The following is a 20,113-nucleotide window of genomic DNA, read 5'->3' on the forward strand; positions in this document are numbered from 1 at the left end:
TCATCTATAATCACATGAAGGAGAAATTAAAATTGAGAAGTTGTCCAGGTAATTACATTTATACAAGTAATTAATAATAAATGTGACAATAATAGTAGAGCAAGACAAAACGAAATCAGGCAGGAGATTCACTTTTCTTTCAAAGCAGGATTCCATTTTATGGGGATTCTGAATTACCTGGATAATTATTTCTGTACTCTACCCCTTTGCCTGAAGAGAGAAAGCCTTTTCACAGTGTAATTTCAACTAATAAAGCAGATGGTAGGGGTTACCAAACCCATCAAGCTAGTTTTTCTGTATCAATAATAGAGTTACTCCATCAAGTTTTACGTAGTTTTCACCATCCAAGTGCTTAGCAAATATTAATTCATCATTGCAGCATTCCCACAAGAAGGTAGGGATTTTTCATAAATAAAATATAATAAAATATATTCTAGATTAATTTATTTGAAAGCACCTGTGAAAGACAAGCTCTAAAAAGTAAATGATTATATTAATTATGTGAAAGAAGGTAATATTGTTTTACGACTCACTCTCCCTTGAAGTCATTTCAGGAGGAACTCGTGGGACTAAGAGGCCTGTCAAGGTTTTACAAATTTTGCTTTCGCTCTCCTTCCCCAAGTGAAGGAACAATTAGCAGCCTTTCCACCGAGACATGAATGAATCCAGGCGCGCACAACCCTCGTCTGGCGAACCCGCGCGGCGGGCCCTGCCCGGGGCTCCCGGGGCTCCCGGGACCCCGGAGAGCAGAAGCCCCGCCCCCAAGGCCGGGACCAGCCCGCGCCCCCGCGGCCGCTCGCCGCCGGCCGAGGCGGGGATTCCGGCCCCGGGAGCCCAGTTAGGTAGGTCCTGCTCGGGGCTGCAGTCACTTCTGCCTTTTTCGAGGCTGCCTTCCCCCCTCCAAGACCCAGAGCTCCCTGTATTCTGAGGAGCCTGAAGCTGGTCCGCGCCCCCGGGCCTCTCTGCGCGCACTTTCAGCTCCTCGCTCTGAGGTGGGGCGGCGGAGCGGCGCTCTGCTCGGGAGGAGGCCTGGGTCGGCGCGCGAGGCCCGCGGTCCTGCGCCCGAGGCTCGCCGGGGGCTAGTGGGCGGCGGAGGGCGAGGCGGGGCCCCTCGGGCCGAGACGCGGGGTCGGGGCCGGGTGTGCGGACGCCGTGCGCGGCTTGGGCCTCGGCTGCGTGCGCTCCAGGCGCATCGCAACCTCGGCGCCGCCGGCCGCGCGGAGGAAGGCGCGGAGCAGGCGGTCGTCTGGGCGCCGGCGAACCGGGAGGGGGATCCACACACCTGGAAGGCGGGCGAGGTTTGCAACCTTCTCCGTTGCTCACTTTCCCAGACGGTGGGGCCTGCGATTTCACGGCGGGGGAGGCGATGATAGGTCAAAGTGTGAAATTCCCTGGCGCTGTCCTTTGTGGAAACTGAAAATGTCTGTCCCTGGACGTTCCTAAAGCTTTCCGGTTGTCCCTGTGTGGAGCGCGGAGCGTTATCTGCACCGAAGCAGGAGAGCTGTCGCTGTAGACGAACCTCACTTAACAGCACCGCTCTTTGAGTTTTAGGCAAAGGTAACCTCGGTGTCTTTGTAGCAATAATTGATGAGGAAAAACATTTTCTTTATTTAAATTTCATAAGTAGTGAGAAAGGGAAACGTTTATGTGGTGTATTTCCAGCCTTTCCCTTGCACTGCTCGAGAAAAGGTCCCCCTTTGAAAAGATGAAATGGGATTCAGGAAAATTCATTCTCTCAGGTGAAGATATTTCTCGTCTCCTCAGAATATGTCTGCTTTTGCTCACCCTTGATTTAGGGAGCTAGAAAGGCTAAGTGAGAATTGGACTCAGTCGGACTTCGTTCATCAAACATTATCTGTTTTCATTTAGGTTTTGTCAGCCCTTTTCTTCCTTACAATACTGTCTCCCACGTCCTGCGCGCCCCCCCGCGCGCCATGGTTCAGGTAATAGCCCATTCCATTAATAGCGTATCTCTGTCTACAGAGAAACTGCACATATAGAAAAGAATACGAATAAAATAGTAACTATTAAGAACACTCAAAGTGGGGGTGCAGTTATTATTTGCTAAGGTGATTAGCGAGCTTTCCTGGGTTTCTTGGACGAAATGTACTTTTTGCTCAGAGCTATTAGTGAAAGAACTGGAAAGCATTTTTGGTTTCTGCACGGTCACTCTGTAAAATCCTTAACCTGCCACTAGAGGCTGCTCTTAATTCTTAATATGTGAGGACTAATCTCGTGAAAAGAGCTTTTTTCCACGGTCAGTAAAGAACAGGAAACTTCGGAAATTTCATTGCTTTGCTGTTCACATGTTGTCTTTTTCCCACCCACAGTTCTTTCTTTTTAAAAATATTGTAATGTTTATTGTCATGTATATATTGTGGGTTCATATTACTCTGTTCAGTGTTTGGTCATTGGTAACCAAGTAGATTATGAAGGCACTCTTAACTTTTGGCTTACACTTTTGTGTTTCAGCACGGTATTAGGCCTGAGATGCTTTTGGTTGCTTTTACTGAATTTCCTTTTTTTGCAATTAGAAAGAACTTTTTTTTAAGGGACAATTCATGACCAAAATTCTTTGTGTATATCACTTTTCTTATTCACCATTACAGGGAATTGAATGGTTGTTCTCTTTTACCTGCTCTCTTTGTGTGTGTGTGTGTGTGTGTGTGTGTGTGTGTGTGTGTGTGTGTGTGTGCTTTTTAGGGCCTCACCCACAGCATAGGGAGGTTCCCAGGCTAGGGGTCCAATCAGAGCTACAGCTGCCAGCCTACACCAGAGCCACAGCAACACAGGATCTGAGCCACATCTGTGACCTACACCACAGCTCACTGCAACAGTGGATCCTTAATCCTCTGAGCAAGGCCAGGGATCGAACCTGCAACATCATGGATCCTAGTCAGATTTGTTTCCACTGTGCTGTGATGCTTTCTTTTTTAATAAAATATGGATATTTAGAAAGAACTTTTCAAATAGGCAAGATATAATTAGATCTCAAATAAGCAAAGACTAAATGAATACAAGGTGAAGATTTACAAAACGTTCTAACAGCTGAGAGAGGCTGTGATGCCTTTTCAAAGATTTACAGAAAGTTCTAACAGCTGAGAGAAGCTGTTATGCCTTTTCAAAGGCATATCGCATTCAAAATATTTTAATTTCTAGAAAGTGATGTCCACCCATTAAGTGTCAGTGGCAAAGTATTAATCTGCAACATTAGACTTACAGTAAACATTCAAACTTCAGATATTTTAATAAAATAATGGATATTTAGAAAGAACTTTTCAAATAGGCAAGGTATAATTAGATCTCAAATAAGCAAAGACTAAATGAATACAAGGTGAAGGTTTACAAAAAGTTCTAACAAGACCTGCCCTTTTTGACTTCTAAGTCTCATTGCAACTTGCAAAAAGGTTGCGTTTCAGCATTTATTGAGCTCCTGTTTTGTGCCAGTTACTGTGCTAGGTGTTTTATGTAAACTTATCTCATTTTATCCTGAAAGTCTTATTAAGCAGATATTAGCACCTTTTTAAAATGAGGAAATAGGCTTAGTGAAGTTAAAAATAACTTGTTCAGGATCCAACAGTTATGAAGAGGTGAAGCAGAGACCAGAGCTGGTCTGGTTGATGGCATAGCCCATCCTCTTTCTAATTCATCATGCTGGAAGAAATTTAGCAAGAACAAGGGTACTATTAAGGAATCATTTATATACTTGATAAATAATACTTGAATCTTATCTTCATCAACCAAATTCCATACCTGTTCAGATTTCCTTCATTTCTATCTATTGCTCTTTTCCTGTTTCAAGTTGCCATCGAGGGTACCATTTTGCATTTAATGGTTGTGTGTCCTTGACACTCCTCTTGGTTGTAACAATTTCTCAGACTTTATTGTTTTTGATGACTTTGACAGTTTTGAGTACCAGTCCTATATTTTGTAGAACATCACTCAGTTGCAATTTGCCTGATGTTTCTCTCATTATTACATTTAGGTTATGGATTTGGGGAGAATGACCACAGAGGTGAAGTGCCGTCTCATCACATCATGTGAAAGGTACATATTATCAGTATCGCTGCTGTTGACATGGAACACTGGCTGAGTAGTATTTCTCAGGGTCTCCACTTTAAAGTTGCCTTTTTCTCCCTGTCTGTGCTATACTCTAGAAGGAGGTCATTGTGCATAGTCCACACTTGAAAGGGAAGCTGTGCTCTACCTCTTTGAGGGCAGAGTATCTACATCAGTTATACGGACTTTTGTATGGAGATTTGTGTACTCTTCCCCATTAATTAATTAATTTAACCGTTAATCAGTGTGGGCACATGGATATTTATTTTATACTTTGGGTTATAATTCAGTACTACTTCATTTATCAATTCATCCATTTTTGGCCATTGGGAGCTTTTTCAGTTGGTTTCTGTTGTCCCTCGCTTTCACATACTTCCATGATTGTGAGGAGTTTTATTTTGTTTTTGCTTCCCTACTTTCTATCACTATAAGATGCTCCAGACTCTTCTTGTATACTTCCTGCACTAGTCCTAAAATCAGCCATTTTTCCAAGGAGTCCTGCTTTCATTTCTTGGAAAATAGCAATAGGAATCAGAATATGGGTGCTAAATGTGCTCAGTACCACTGGAGTATTGTTGCTTCTAGTCTTTGACAGCTGATAGAACAAGAAAAAATGTGTGTGCATACTGAAATCCCTGTACACGCATGTCTATGAATTTCTCTATGTGTAACCATCTGTCTCTATATGAAGCGAAACATGAGTTCATAATGATGCCTCACACTCTAATTCATTACCACATGGATCATTCTAGCCTCCTTCCCCTGCTTATTTGTAACCTCTCATTCCCATAGTGCGAAACCTGGCTCCCAACGCCTGCCATCCATTTGCTTAATTGTTCAGTTCCACCAGATATGTAAGCAGTGTCAGAGGGGTGAACCAGAACTCCTGTGAGAAACAACTTTTTCAACTAAAGTACAGCACTTATACACAGTTTCTTCTGCCCTGAGTCTTATAGACTCTGCTCATTTTCATAATTATAGAGGTCAGCACTTTCCCCTCTACCCCATTTGGTGAGTTTGTAAATAAATTTGTATTAAGTTAGATCTTCTGGGGGTCAAATTCTGTATTCAGTCTGGGATCTTCTCCAAATGATTTTTTTTCTTATTTTCACATATTAATGTTTATCCCTTGTGCTGTAAAATTCCATGAGTGTTGACAAATGTAAGAGCTATAGATTTTTCAGATATAAGTTTTGGAGGCATCTCTCTAAATATGACAGTGAAAGTCATGCAGACATGGAGCCCCAGGGGTAGCATGTGGAATAAAAAATAGGAAGAAGGAATACAGAACTTGGGAAACCTCAACATTTAAGGGGCAGGCGGAGGAAGAGAAAACAGAAAAAAGAGAATGAGAAAGAGTGGTCAGAGATGTATGAGAGAGAGTGAGAGAGCGCTCTAAGGAAGCCAGAGGAAGCGAACGTCAAGAAGGAGGATGTTCGGTGTTGAATGGTGTCACCCCAAAAATTCATACGTTGAAATCCTAACCCCCAGTACCTCAGAATGTGACCTTATTTGGAGATAGAATCTTTACAGAGGTAATCAAGTGAAAGTGAAATGTTTAGGGTGAGCCTAATTCAAAATGACTGGTGTCTTTATGAAAAGGGGGAATTTGGACACAGAGAAACACACACAGGGAGAGTGCCAGGTGAACATGAAGATAGCCATCTAAAACATCAAGAGAGGCTTGGGACAGATCCTTCCTCCACAGCGCTTGGAAGTAAAGGTGTCAACCCTGCAGACCTCTTGATTTCGGGCATTAGCCTCCAAAACAGTGAGACAACAAATTTCCGTGGTTTAAGCCACTCAGTTTGTAGCACTTTAGAAAACTAATGTGGAAAGAGTAGTCAGTTTTCTCGGTTACTTGCTAATTGTTTGGGCGAGATGAGACTGACTTAGCAAGAACCATCATACTGAGGTGGATTGAGGAGTGAATAACAGGTGCCCAAGTGGAGACTAGTCATAGGTTTTGCTTTAAGTAAACTGGCGATGCAGGGAAGGAAGACAGTTTGTTGAGGCTCTCACCACTTCAAACTTCCTACTTAATTGTACTTGATTCTCTTGCTACTTCTGATCGCTTTACATTTAAAAGAAATCACATTAGTATTTCTGATTCTTTATTTTCAGTATATTATTTCTCTATTCAGAAAATTTTAGTGATGCTCTCATGACATTATTAATTAACATTTGTTAAGTAGAGCAATAGGTGCTGAATGGTGAGTCATGGTTCAACAGACCACTAGAGAAATTAGAAGTACAGGGCATGCCTTGAGGGGCCTCATGGGGAGGTCAAGGCGGAGTGCAGATAGAATGATAAGACCTGGAGAACATGCTTTCATTAGAGTCCATGAGTGGAGTGCTTTGGGGTTCCCTGGGCTAGGGCAGAATTGGTCAATTCAGATCAAAAGAGCAGGGTTTTGGTAAGCTCCATGGGGTATCTAAGGAACACATAAGGGGAATGTCATGGGAGAAGAGGAGACTATTGATTACAAGAGCTTTTGGGGGTGCTATATCAGGAACTTGTGACTTTGTGGGTTGTTATCTAGGCCATGCGCTTATATGAGGGGCTTGTGTCAGTTTAAGGTCCCTGTAGGCCACTTGACCAAACCAAATGATGCCGAGGAAGCAATATCATGGAGTAGTTTAGCTAAATTCTTGACAATTTCCTTAATTGCCTGTGGAGTAAAGGCCTCAGGTTAATTTTCAAGACTTCACATATTCTGGACTCTACTACATCAGTTCAAGTTTATGATCCTGCATTGTGATCCTAGTCCCTTCTTTCTTCTACATTGTGTCCAGTTTATAAAATCTCCAGCCTTTGTTTCCCCAACTTTGTTGTGTCTCTCTAGCTATATGTTATTCATCCTTCAAGAAAAAGTTTAAGCTGTAATTCAGACAAGACTTATCCAACTCTTTAAATTACTGCTTAAGCCTTTTTGATAATTTTTGTTATTAAGATATCAATTGAAAACTAGCAATTTATGTTTATTTACTACTGTACATTTAAAGATGTGTCTTCAGAGGCAAACAGTAGAATATTGGGAATATTTCTAAATAATGCTAGTCAGAGAGTCCTACTTTTATCTAAAAATCCCATAGTACATCGGTTAGCTGATGTGGTTGAGCAAACATAGTTTTGTGCAGTCTGGGAGAAACTCCATATTGGTGTCAGAGTTTTAGTCCATCAGCAATTTATATGTCTTCTTCTTCCTAGCCAACTGAGAGATAAATAAGGGTTGTTACAAATAAAGACCAGGTTGGAGGACATTGCGTAGGAGGCCAGTAATGATGATGATCCCAGAGAATTAGGTAGACTCACCACTCTGCCACAGGCCCTGAGCAGCTTCATGCCCACTTTCTGTACCCCACAGGGAGCCTTTATTGCTAAGTTTGCGTGTTTTTTGTTTTTGTTTTTGTTGGTCTTTTTAGGATGCATCAGTGGCACATGGAAGTTCCCAGGCTAGGGATCAAATTGGAGCTGTAACTGCCAGGCACAGCCACAGCAACATAGGATCCAAGCCATGTCTGTGACCTTCACTGCAGCTCACAGCAACACTGGATCCTTAACTCACTGAGTGAGACCAGGGATTGAACCCATGTCCTCATGGATACTAGTCTGATTCATGACCACTGAGCCACAATGAGAATTCCTGCTAAGTTTGCTTTATTTCTGAAAATATCGGAACATATACTCTGAACAGGCAGACTCCTGGAAGAGGAAAGAAGTGTGAATTGATGCAAGTAGGCACAGTTCTTGCTCCTAAATAAGATGTAGCTTGGGTCTGGCATTGCTGTGGCTCTGGTGTAGGCCAGCAGCTGCAGCTCTGGTTCGACCCCTAGCTTGGGAACCTCCATATGCCACAGGTGTGGCCCTAAAAAAAAAAAAGACAAAAATAAGAATATCCACGTGAGAAAATCTAAGCATGGCAGTCAGACCAGAATTTAGGGTAGATTTTAAGGGTACTGTTACGTGGCCAAATTTGATGAGCGAGGTAAGAATCCCAGTTGACCACTAGGACTCTTCTCAGCTTTGTAAATTAAGGCCAACTTCTCTAAATGTTATAGATCCCATGTTGCTCTGTTCTATTCTCAAGTTATGACTGCACATTTGGTTTAAAAGTTTAAGCTAAACTTTGATAATTTATGTACAGTCATTGACTAATGACCTGATCCAGAGTGTAGCCTATGACTTTATAATTAAAGGGGAAAAAAAAAGCACAGTCCTTTACTTACCCCAAATTATACACGTAGTTTACCAAGGATTTTGTGTGTAAGTTTTTTATAGCTTCCTTCTTGATAAAATTCAAGTTTAGACCTTTCTGAAAAATCAGAGCATTGAATCTCCTTATTATCATGTTGTGGATAAATCTTTTAGGAACAGTGTACATTTATTTGGGCTTTTGTTGATCCTTAGACCTGGACCTTTAATTCCTTGGGTAGGAATCAGTTACACCACTCAGGAATTATCATTGTTATAATGTTGACATAGGTCCTTCCAATTATAATACATCTTCAATTTATCTTGATGCATTAATTCAAAGATATCTTAAAGATTTTATAATACTTTATCAAAAGTTTTATTTTTTTCCCCTAAGGGAAGATGACTGAGAAGGAAGCTTAGCAATATTTTCTTTAAATTTTTCATGGGTTAAAACAGTTAGAGTCATCCTGTACATCCTATAATGTGGGGACCTTAATCTTTAGCCAGTGTTTTAGATAGATGCAAAATTATTTATCTGGGAAAATCCTACCTTTGCACAATGGTTCTACTTTTGGAGCGGACTTTTATTCAGACAGTTGCTTCTCAACATTTATAATAGTATGTCAACATTTCCTTCAGTTCATCTGATTGTTAAAGTAGCAAGATAGAAAAATCTGTATTCAAATTCACTACTGTTTTGACGAAACATAAAAACTCAGTTGAAAATAGTATTTTCGAGAGGTTATCTGAAGGAAATATAGTCCATTTCATCTGTCTAGAAGTCCTAAAATTTAACTTTAGATTAAGTCAGATACCAATTAGATGTATATACTTGGACACTATTATTTTGGCTTTCTGTAGAATTGTTTTTGAGAATTGACCTGAATTTAGCAGAATTTACCACATTTTACCAGAATCATGGGTATAAAAGCCTGCTTAGAATGAGCTCAAGGGAGAAATTTTATTTTATTTTATTTTTAAATTTTTTTTGCTTTTTATGGCTGCACCCATGGCATATGGAGCTTCCAAGGCTAGGGGTCAAATTGGAGCTACAGCTGCTGGCCTACACCACAGCCACAGCAATGCAGAATCCGAGCCACATCTGTGACCTACACCATAGCTCAAGGCAATGCCAGATCCTTAACCCACTGAGCAAGGCCAGGGATCGAACACGCAACCTCATAGTTCCTAGTCAGATTTGTTTTGGCTGTGCCACAACAGGAACTCCAAGGGAGAAATTTTAGGCAACTCTTTTTTGTATTGGGTTTGCCTTTTATTCTCTGATAAAGGTAACTGTGCCAGTTTCTAGAACAGATCTTAGACATAAATGCTCAATGATATTGATTGAATTAATAGGTGAGTATTTTTAGGTTTTATCTAAAAGGGATTCCTAATAGTGAACTTTCTAGGTTTGATGGCATACTCATTTAAAATATGATCGTTTCTGTTAAGTTCTCCTCTAAAAAAAGCAGAGACAACTCTTTAGATGAATTTTGCAGTCAGTAGAAGGAGATATCTGGAACAAGAAATAGGGTTAAGAGATTTTTTTTTTTTAACTTTTAACATTTTGGGAAATAATAGCATGGTTCCCTGCTGATGCAATGAAGCTAGTAGATAAGGAAACACTGATGGTATAAGAGAGAGAATGTAGATTTACTAGTGCAATGCTTTGAGCAGTTGAATAAAAATGAGATCTAGTGCTTTGGCCTTAGCTAGGAGCTTAGCCATAATGGAAAAGAAAGTAGAACATATAGGAATGAATACTGGTGTCTTATATTAGTGTATAGGAACATCATAGTTTATTTTACAAGTTTAGTAGCTAGCATAGGTTTTTCACTTTCAGGAGCTGTGCAGTGAAAATCTTTTCATCTTTGTATACCAAGTAAATGCCTTTATACAGCATCTAAAGGATAAGTCTCTAGAAATTGTATTGCTGGATCAAAGGAAAAGCATATTTAAAATTATAAAATATGTTTTCAAATTCCTTCCCATTTACCAGCAGTGATGAAAGGGCAATTTTCCCATCCCCTCACCAATTTTACCAGTCTCTTTAGTTTTGGTTAATCTGGTAGGTAAAAAATGGTACCTCTGTTTTGATTTCATGTACTTGGAGATATTCCTTCTCTTTTTTAAATTTCTAGGTGACTTTTAAAAATATCTTATCGAAGAGTTCCTGTTGTGGCTCAGCGGAAATGAATCTGACTAGCCTCCATGAGGACACAGGTTCGATCCCTGGCCTTGCTCAGTGGGTTAAGGATCTGGCATTACCTTGACCTGTGGTGTAGGTTGCAGACACAGCTCAGATCTGGCCTTGCTGTGGCTATGGTGTAGGTCAGGGGCTACAGCTCTGATTTGACCCCTAGCCTGGGAACCTCCGTATGCCTTGGGTGCAGCCCTAAAAAGACAAAACAAAAGCAAAAAACATCTTATTGAGCCATGATATACATACTATAAAATTTACCTAAAGTGTACAATTAAATGGTTTTTAAGGTTCATATATTTTGTGTCATGTATCAAAATTTTATTCCTTTTCCATAATGTTCAATTACAGGTATATACTATATTTTTTAATTCATTCATAATTTGGCTTGTTTTCATTTTTGACTATTATGAATAGTGTTGCTATAAACATTTGCATACAAGTTTTTGTGTGGGCATATGTTTTCATTTTTCTTGGATATATACCTAGGAATAAAATTGCTGGGTCATATAATAACTCTATGCCTGATATTTTGAAGAACTGCCAAAATGTTTTCCAAAGCAGCTGCAGCATTTTAAATTCCTACTAGCAATGTATGAAGGTTCCAATTTCTCCATATCCTTGCCAACAGTTGTTATTGTCTGTCTTTTTTTATTATTGCCATCCTAGTGGGTGTGAAGGTTTTAATTTGTATTTCACTAATAATTTATAATGTTGAGCATCTTTTCATGTGCTTATCAGATGCTCGTTTATCTTTAGAGAAATATCTGCTCAAATCTTTTGCCCATTTTTAATTGGGTCATTTGTCTTATTATTGACTTGTAAGGGGTCTTTATATATTCTGCATACCAGTCTCTAATCAAGTATTTGATTTACAGATATTTTCTTCCATACTGTGGGTTGTCATCACTTTCTCGATAACATCATTTGCAGCACTAAAGTTTTAAATTTTTATGTGGTCTGATTTATTTTTTTCTTTTGTTGCTTATGCTTTTGGTGTCATGTCTAAGAAGTCATTGCCTAATCCAAGGTCACAAAAATTTACTCACATTTTTTAAAGTAGTTTTGTAGTTTAAGCTTTTAGGTCTGTGATGCATTTTGAGTTAATTTTGGGGTATGGTGTAAGAAAGTGGTTCAACTTACTTTTTGGCATGTGGATATCCAGTTATCCTCGCACCATTTATCAAAAAATCTGTTTTCCCCTGTTCAATTGTCTTGTCAAAAATCAAATGACCATATGTATAAGTATTTATTTCTGGACTCTCATTTCTATTCCATTAACCTATATGTCTATCCTTATGGCAGTATCATATTGTATTACTGTAGCTGTGTAGTAAGTTTCAAATTTGAGAAATGTTAGTTCTACAACTTTGTTCTTATTTTGAAGATTCTTTTGGTTATTCTGTGTTCACTTCAACATGAATTTTATCATCAGGTTATCGTTTTCTGCAAAAAAGAAAGCTGGGATTTTATAGGGATCATGTTGGAGCTATAGATCAATTTGGGGAGTATTCTGTTTTCACAATATTAAGTCTTCCAATCTATGAACCTGAGATGTCTTTCCATCTATTTAGACCTTTAAATCTTTTCAATAATGTTTCTTAGTTTTAGGTCTACAAGTTTTAGCCTTCTTTTGTTAAATTTATTCCTAAGTATTTTAGCCATTTAGATGGTCTTGGGATGTAGTTAATTTCATTTTCTTATTTGTAATTGCTAGAGTATAAAATACAATTAATTTTTGTATATTGACCTCAACTTTGCTGAACTCATTTATTAGTAATTGTGTGTGAATGTGTGTGTGTGTGCCTTAGTATTTTCTATGTGCAAGATCATGTCCTTTGATAATGGAGATCATTTTACTCTTTCCTTTTTCAATTTGGATGTCTCTTGTTTCCTTTTCTTACTTAATTGCCATTGCAAGAACTTCCACTACAATGTTGAGTAGGGTTGCAAGTGCAAACATCCTTGTTCTATTACTGATCTTAGGGGCAAAACATTCAGTCTTTTACCTATATGTGTAATGTTAGCTGTTGGTGTTTCATAGGTGCCCTTTACCAGGTTGAGGAAGCTCCATTCTGTTACTAGCTTGTTGAATGTTTTATCATGAAAGGGTGCTGGACTTTGTCAAATGCTTCTTCAGTACTATGGGGATGATCATGTGGTTTTTGTCCTTATTCTGTCAACATAGTATATCACATTGATTTTCATATGTCAAAACAACTTTGTGTTCTTGGGTAAATTCCACTTGGCAGTTGGTCATGTCTTTAATCATTTTTTTTTTTTATGTTGCTAGATTTGGTTTGCTAGTATTTTGTTTATATATTCAAAAAGGATGTTGACCTGTAATTTTGGAGATTTTTTTCTTGTGATGTCTTTGCCTGACTGTGGGGTCACAGTACTAATGACCTCATAGAGTGAATTGCTAAGTGTTCCCTCTTCATCTGTTTTTTGCAAATTTGTGAAGGATTGGTACTAATTTTTCTTTAAATGTTTGGTAGAATTGGTTAAGGAAGCCATCTGGTCCTGATCTTTTCCTTTTGGGAAGTGTTTTCTTTTTAATTATTAAATAAACCTCTTTAGTTGTTGTATGTCTATTCAGATTATCTATTTCTTCTTGAGTCAGTTTGATAGTTTGTGTTTTTCTAGGAATTTGTCCATTTGACCTAAGTTATCTAATTTGTTGGCAAATGGTTATACATAATTTCTATTTATTTATTTATTTATTTATTTTAATCTCTGTAAGGTTGGTAGTGATGTCTCTTCTTTCATTTCTAGTTTCAGTAATTTAAGTCTTCTCACTTTTTTTCTTGGTCAATCTGGCTAAAAGTTTGTAAATTTTGCTCATTTCAGAGAACCAATTTTTGGTTTCATTGTTTTTATTCTGAAATTCAGGCTAAGAGAACAGTCTCTATCTGGAACGTTGCTGGATCTAGTGGCAGAAGAAAAATGGACAACAAGGCAAACCATTTGCTGCCTCTGGACATTTCTGCCTGAAATCAACATGTATCACTTTCACTCATATTTCACCAGCCAAAGCAAGTCACATAATCATGGTAGACTTCAGTGGGATGAGAAAATGGAATTTTCTCTAGGGAGGGGTAGTTACTATTTATGAACAATAACATAGTCTGACACATTGCCTTTCCTTAGAACCTTCAGTTGCTTCGGCTTCGTTATTCCTGAATCCAACTTTATTTTATTCTCCAAACTGACGTCTTAAGCGAGGACTAAGAGATCTCATAACAGTAACAAAAACAGCATCTAATGTTTATTGAGTGATTATTATTTCCCCACACGTACATCCTTTACATGCATTTTTTGAATTTAATCCTCACAACAACCCACTGAGGTAGTGATTATTTTTATCCCCACTTTATAGATGAGAAAACTGAACAACAGTGAGATTAAGGGCAAGTAGATGAAATTCAAACCCAGATCACTTTAACTGTAAAACACACTTTTCTACTTGAACACATGGTTAAGAATATAGATTCTGGTGATAAACTGACTAGCTTCTATTTTTATGGCCTTGGGTAACTTCTATGACTTCTTTATTTCAGTTTCTCCATCTGTAAGATAGGGATATTAACAGTACCTACCTCATGGGGTTTTTGTAAAATTTAAGTATAGAAATTGATGTATATGAAGTGCTTGCGTTTTGAGCAGGGCTTAGTATAAAAAGGAGTTGGCTATTATATTATCATTATTATTATTTTGCAAGGTTTTGGAAAGCTTCATTGGTAATTCTACTCTCCTTCCTTCTGTTTCCTGCTTATTTTTAACCTGATTTGAGAATCACTGCTCTAGATTTTTGTTCTCACCTTATATTTATCTATTTTGGGACTAACACTTCACCAGCATGGAGGATAAACTGTAGGAATACCATTGTCTTCAACCCAGCTGTCTATCTCTGCTTCCCAGAACTTCCCTTCCTACCTATTTCTTTTATGTTCATAGTTTATTGTTTAAACTCCTAGTTTATATTTATGTGGAGCACAGCAATGATCTGGAATATAGGAATAAACTGCCTGGAAGGAAGGCAATAATTATTATTGGCCCTACTTATTGCTGCATAACTTTGCTTGTCATTTCTTCCCGTTAATTCCTTAAAGTTGGCGTTTTATTGTGGTTTAATTTTGGATACAACATACTACATTTTTTTCCCTGAAAAAATCATGACACAACCAAGTAAGCGCAGTAGTAAACTATTCTTGGTATAGATGTGTCTATTGGACATCAGCCTTTTAAAAACCAGGTACTGGTCTAGTTCTGGTGAGAAGAGCCTAATGGGCTAGTAGAGTTATAATAAAGTGTGTACAGCTCTTTTTCACACAAGAGAGAACTAAACACAATTCACTGTCAGTTTTAGTGCTTTAGGAAGTAGAATGAAACAATGATTTGTAGGCAAGTTGAAATCTGTTTGATTTACCACCCCCCTCAAACTTATATTTTTCTTTTAAGAATTTAGTTATTACATAAAGCCAAAGGATAAACCATTCCACTTCCTTATTTGTCCACTTGAAGCAATACATAAACTTCAAGTACTGGTTTTGATTGTGGTCAATTTGAAGTTAGGGTGTTAATCCCTGTGAGGATATTGGGTTTTCCTGATGATTTATGATGTTAATCTGTTTTTTTCTTCTGAAGTAATTAAATAATATTTTAAAAGTTAAAAGTTTTAGTGTGAAAATTTGTTTATCTTTTTTCTCCTCAGTCTTCATTTGATTTTGCTAATTTAGATATGTGGATTGAGGAGTGATCATTAAGAGACGGCAATAGGAGAGTTGACAAAGTTTGAGTCCTTGATTAGGGCACATTTTTATGTAAAGTCAAAGCTAAAATTTTGATCGTTCCCACGTGTTTCAGTTATAATCAAACCAATCTTAAATTATCTTATACTTCTTAAAGTTCCAAATATATTTAGATTTTCTAGATATAGCAGATTGCAACATAGTAATTTACCATCTTTTTTGCCTGTTGGACTCGTATTGTGGCTCTCCTAGGCATCAAGTGCCATATTAAACATGTTCTTGCCACCAGCTTCTACAAAATTGATGTCTTTAATAAAGTCATTAATGTAAATTTGATCAGTGCTATTCTGTATGGACTAGGATCTAGGGGTTTATACATAAAAGTTATATATAAGAAATATCCTCAGATATGCAGAGTCATGTTGGGGACATCCATGGGTTTCCTCATTTTTCACACTTAGATCCCTAGGTTAGGTCAAAGATAAATTCTAATTCCATTTAGTTTTATGGAATAATCAGCCTTTTCTCTTTCCTGACCAATTTCCAATTATTTAGCCCCTTTCCTCTAAAATCCATGGAGTAGAGTTAAGCACTATCTTCCCTCTAATTTCATAGCTTATTTGAAGGAGCTTTGTAGGGAATGGAGCAAGATGACAGAGTACCAAGCATGAAAAAGACTGGATTCTTGAATCTGCCTCCTGCTAAATTATTTGAGGAATGCTGCAGTCATTATTATTTGAGAGTAAAGTGACACTGGAAAACAACGTATTTTTTTTCAAGGTAATCATTCAGGTTTATTTTAAGGAGAGGAGAGTTCTTTTGTTGATTTTATAAGAACAAAGGCAACAAACACTCAGGCATGTCTTTGGCTAATTCATGAAATCCTTGAGTAAAATCTAAGCCTGGGTTACTTTGATAGGATTTAAAGAAGTAAAACATATATGAATACAATTACATTAGATTTGTGTAATTCTGAATAATAAAATAAAGATTAAGATGGTAATATTGGTCCCTCAAGTACTGATATTTAAACTTTAAAAATCAATCAAGAGAGAAGATTAAGTGGTATTTCTTTGGTACTAAAAATGTAAAACTAAGACCAAACTGTTCTATTTTCACAGGTTTAAGATACAAAGAATGATATTTAAAGACATTAAAATGGCTATTAAATTCTCTTCAGTTTGTAAAGAATCTCCTAGGAAGTACACTTGGAAGAAATCCCTGAGTACATTAACTACTCTATTAGTACCTTCCTTCATAAACAAAGAGGAACAATTTAAAAGCTTTGCAAGACATATAAACATAGTACTTAGAAAAAGCAGTGTCTATGTATGACTCTCTTCCTAGTGCTTGTAAATTAGGCCACCAGATATTTAACAGGAAAAACAATAGATTCACAGAATTAATATATGGTATTTGAACACATTAACCGTTCAATTAAAAAAACCAGTCTCTTATGGTGTCTCTGTTTTGTTTTAGCCATTCAATATTGTTTTTTACTGTTTCCAGTACTTGCTCTCTAGGTTTTTCTCCTGCTCCAGCTTCTGGATATCTTTTGAAAAAGCTCTCCATCTATAAAAGAGAAGGAAATAAGGGAGTAATTTTAAGCCCAATTATTCTTCAAATTTTTTTTTACACTCTGGATTTGTTTCCTTCTTCTCTGGAAATTCAGCATCACTGTACAACATTGAGATATATCTTTTGGTGCATCATTTAAATTGAGCCCATCTCTCATTAGCACTCATTCCCCATGGCTTTTTGTTGTTGTTGTTGTTGTTTTGTTGTTGTTGTTTTTTGTTTTTTTTAGGGCTGCACCTGTGGCATATGGAGGTTCCCAGGCTAGGGGTCTAAGTAGAGCTGTAGATGCCGGCCTATGCCACAGCCTAGCAATGCAGGATCTGAGCCTCGTCTTCGACCTACACCACAGCTCACGGCACGACCTACACCACAGCTCATGGCAACGCCGGATTCTTAACCCACTGAGCAAAGCCAGGGATTGAATCTGAAACCTCATGGTTCCTAGTCGGATTCATTTCCGCTGCACCAAGACGGGAACTCCCCCCATGGCTTTTGGATGCCTGGCAGCATGTCCCTCGAAAGAGGCTCAGACGTACTGGGGAAGGAGAGCAGCACACTGGAAGCTGGTGTGCCCTTTCTGCTTCTGCAGGTTTCTCAATTTTCTGCCTGTTCCTCAGGGTATTCCCTGGAAAATCTGGTCTGTGGAATGATTGCTTAGCTTATTAGCCTTTCTCTCCAGGAGTCTGAAGTATTTTAATATACTTTGAGTTCCCATATTGAGGGCTTATTAAAAAAAAAAAAACTGTTAAATTTGGTTCTCTTTTCCCTCTTCCCTCCAAAAGCCTCCTCCATAGTTAACCATGGTAGTATTTGCAATTTACGAAATTAATAATTATTTTGTTTCTCAACACACACAGAGGAATGCTAACATTCCAGTATCTAATATAGATACTGAATATTCATAAATCTCTATTTGTCCAACATTAATGAACATTTTCTCCTTGGGAGTTGAGATACTTGAAATTTGAAAGATTTGGTCTTGGTTTTGAAATCCCCAAACTCTGAATTCTGAAAGGAATCAAATTTTGACCAGCTTATCCCAGGGTTACATTTACCTGGAAAGGGGAGACTGTTCATGATGTAGTAAACTGAATGGTCTCATGGAGCCTCCCAAGCCTCCCAAGGCCTCACCTTTCTCAACTTTTAAACTTTATTTCTTGGTTATTTGAATTTTTTCTTCAGTTTAGAAAAAAATAGGTGTACATTTACTTATATATAGGAATTATTTCTTTTTCCTTGTCTTCTGGGATCTGAGTAGAGAAAATATCATTTCTACTTGAAAAAAAAAGTGAATTATGTTCCTTCCTAGACAAGTGTAGAGAAATTTATCTTCATACCTGCCAGAGCTGTAGTTCAGTGTTGAATGGTTCTGCTATGGTGACAATCCGGCCAAGGTTTCTGTCATTGACTGTGTACCTGAAAAGAAATTTAGGGGAGTAAAATGGTATATAAATGCCTGGAATTTTAAATCTTTCTCTAGATACAGACATTTCGTTATCATTTTGAGAGAGTTTTTGAAAAGTAATTTTCAAAGTAAAAGAGTAAATAAATATATTTAATTTTTTTAACAATTTAAAATAATTCTATTTGGGAGAAATTCTCAGAAAGTTTTGCAGTTCTTTTTGTAGATAGATCCACACCACTTCCCCAGAGAGGGTAGACTTCTTGTTGTATTCTCCAGATCTATCTCTTTTTTTCCTGCACACAGGCAGATTACACTTCTTAGCCTTTCTCATAGCTAGGTGTAGACAGGTGACCTAATACTTATCAGTGGAAAATGAACAAAAGTGATTAATTTGATTATTTCCTAGCTTAAGTAAAGGGAAATTGCTTGCCTTGGGCTTCTTTTTTTTCCCTCCCCTTCCTCCAAGCTTCAATCACACAGATGGAATAAGATCCTAGGCCTTACCCTTGTAACTTGGAATGCTCACTTTAGGAGACCAACCTGAGTGAGAAATAATTACTTATGTCCTTTATGCTGCTATATTTCTGTGTTTCTGTTACAGCAGAATAGCTCTATAACTTCATCCTAACTAATACTCTGTGTGTCTTCCTGCAGGTACAGAAATTTGAATATAGGCTATTTATTCTGCTTTCAAAAAGCTGTATCAGCCACTTGCATCTTTGGGGTTATGATCTATATCAGCCTGGCTAAGCACAGACACTTGAAGCTAAGTACGAAGATAGCGTTTAGAGATGATACTCTATTCCTATCCCTTATGCATTTTCTCTCTAAGAGCAAGAAGCAGAATTTTCACTATAGACCAAAGTACAAAGTATTGTGATACAGGTCAAATTTTGACTAATCACAATGTAAGGAAAACCACAAGAACTGTATATAAACTTTGAACTGTTGGAATATTGGAGAAGGATAAAGGAAAATATATCAATATATAAAGAGGTAAACAGTAGGAAGTATTTTACATTTAAAAATTATCACAATCAGCCCCACCCATCAGAAAGCCTACAGCAAGCCCCCACACTGACTTCAGCCACAAGGGGGTCAGACGCCAGAAGTAAGAGAGGCTACAACTCTGTTATCTGTAAAAAGGTCACTACACCAAAACCTATAAAAATGAAAAGACAGAGAACTATAACTCAGATGAGGGAGAAAATCAGCTCAGCGATGAGGAGATTCTCAGCCTCCAGGAAAAAGACTTTAGACTGTCAATGCTGAAGATGATGCAAGACATTGGAAATAAACTGGAGGCAAAGATGGATAACTTACAGCAAACACTGACCAAAGAGATACAAGATATAAAACTTAAACAAGAAGAGATGCAAAATAAAATAACTGAAATAAAAAATTCACTAGAAGCAGCTAACAGCAGAATACAGGAGGCAGAAGAATGAATAAGCGAGGTGGAGGACAGATTAGTGGAAATTACAGATGCAGAACAGAAAAGAGAAAAAAGATTGAAAACAAATGAAGAGAGTCTCAGAGAACTCTGGGACAATGTGAAACGCAACAACATCTGTTTTATAGGGGTGCCAGAAGGAGAAGAGAGAGAGAAGGGGACAGAAAAAATATTCCAAGAGATAATAGCCGAAAACTTCCCTAACATGGGAAAGGAATCACTCACTCAAATCCAGGAAGCACAACGAGTACCATATAAAATAAACCCAAGGAGGAACACACCGAGACACATCTTAATCAAACTGACCAAAATTAAAGACAAAGAGAAAATCTTGAAAGCAGCTAGGGAAAAGAAACAAGTAACATACAAGGGAACCCTAATAAGGTTATCAGCAGATTTTTCAGCAGAAACTCTGCAGTCCAGAAGGGAGTGGCATGATATACTTAACATGATGAAAGGAAAAAACCTC

At 37.9% G+C, this 20,113-nt stretch overlaps 2 protein-coding genes across 4 annotated transcripts in view; one reads left to right on the top strand and one right to left on the bottom strand.

Annotated features, from left to right (window-relative positions):
• Positions 1–780: 780 nt before the first annotated feature.
• ELOVL6 (ELOVL fatty acid elongase 6) overlaps positions 781–20,113 on the top strand; it is a 449,693-nt gene continuing 430,360 nt past the window's right edge. For 2 of the 3 annotated variants that reach the window (XM_047751675.1, XM_047751676.1), the window contains exons 1-2: positions 781–842; positions 3,986–4,047. The gene's annotated coding sequence lies outside the window, so the exon portion shown is untranslated. Of the gene's footprint in view, positions 843–1,331; positions 1,558–3,985; positions 4,048–20,113 lie in introns of all 3 variants that reach the window. The other variant, XM_047751677.1, reaches the window with a different exon arrangement.
• The window catches only part of ENPEP (glutamyl aminopeptidase), a 94,518-nt gene continuing 90,379 nt past the window's right edge, over positions 15,975–20,113 (bottom strand). Inside the window, exons 19-20 of the mRNA XM_047751674.1 lie at positions 18,124–18,202; positions 15,975–16,780 (exon numbers count right to left, since the gene is read on the bottom strand). Of these exons, the coding sequence (XP_047607630.1) occupies positions 16,646–16,780; positions 18,124–18,202 (214 nt within the window). The 3' untranslated portion in view covers positions 15,975–16,645. The remainder of the gene's footprint in view (positions 16,781–18,123; positions 18,203–20,113) is intronic.

The sequence above is a fragment of the Phacochoerus africanus genome, chromosome 10 (assembly GCF_016906955.1).
Source record: "Phacochoerus africanus isolate WHEZ1 chromosome 10, ROS_Pafr_v1, whole genome shotgun sequence".
Lineage (NCBI taxonomy): Eukaryota > Metazoa > Chordata > Mammalia > Artiodactyla > Suidae > Phacochoerus > Phacochoerus africanus.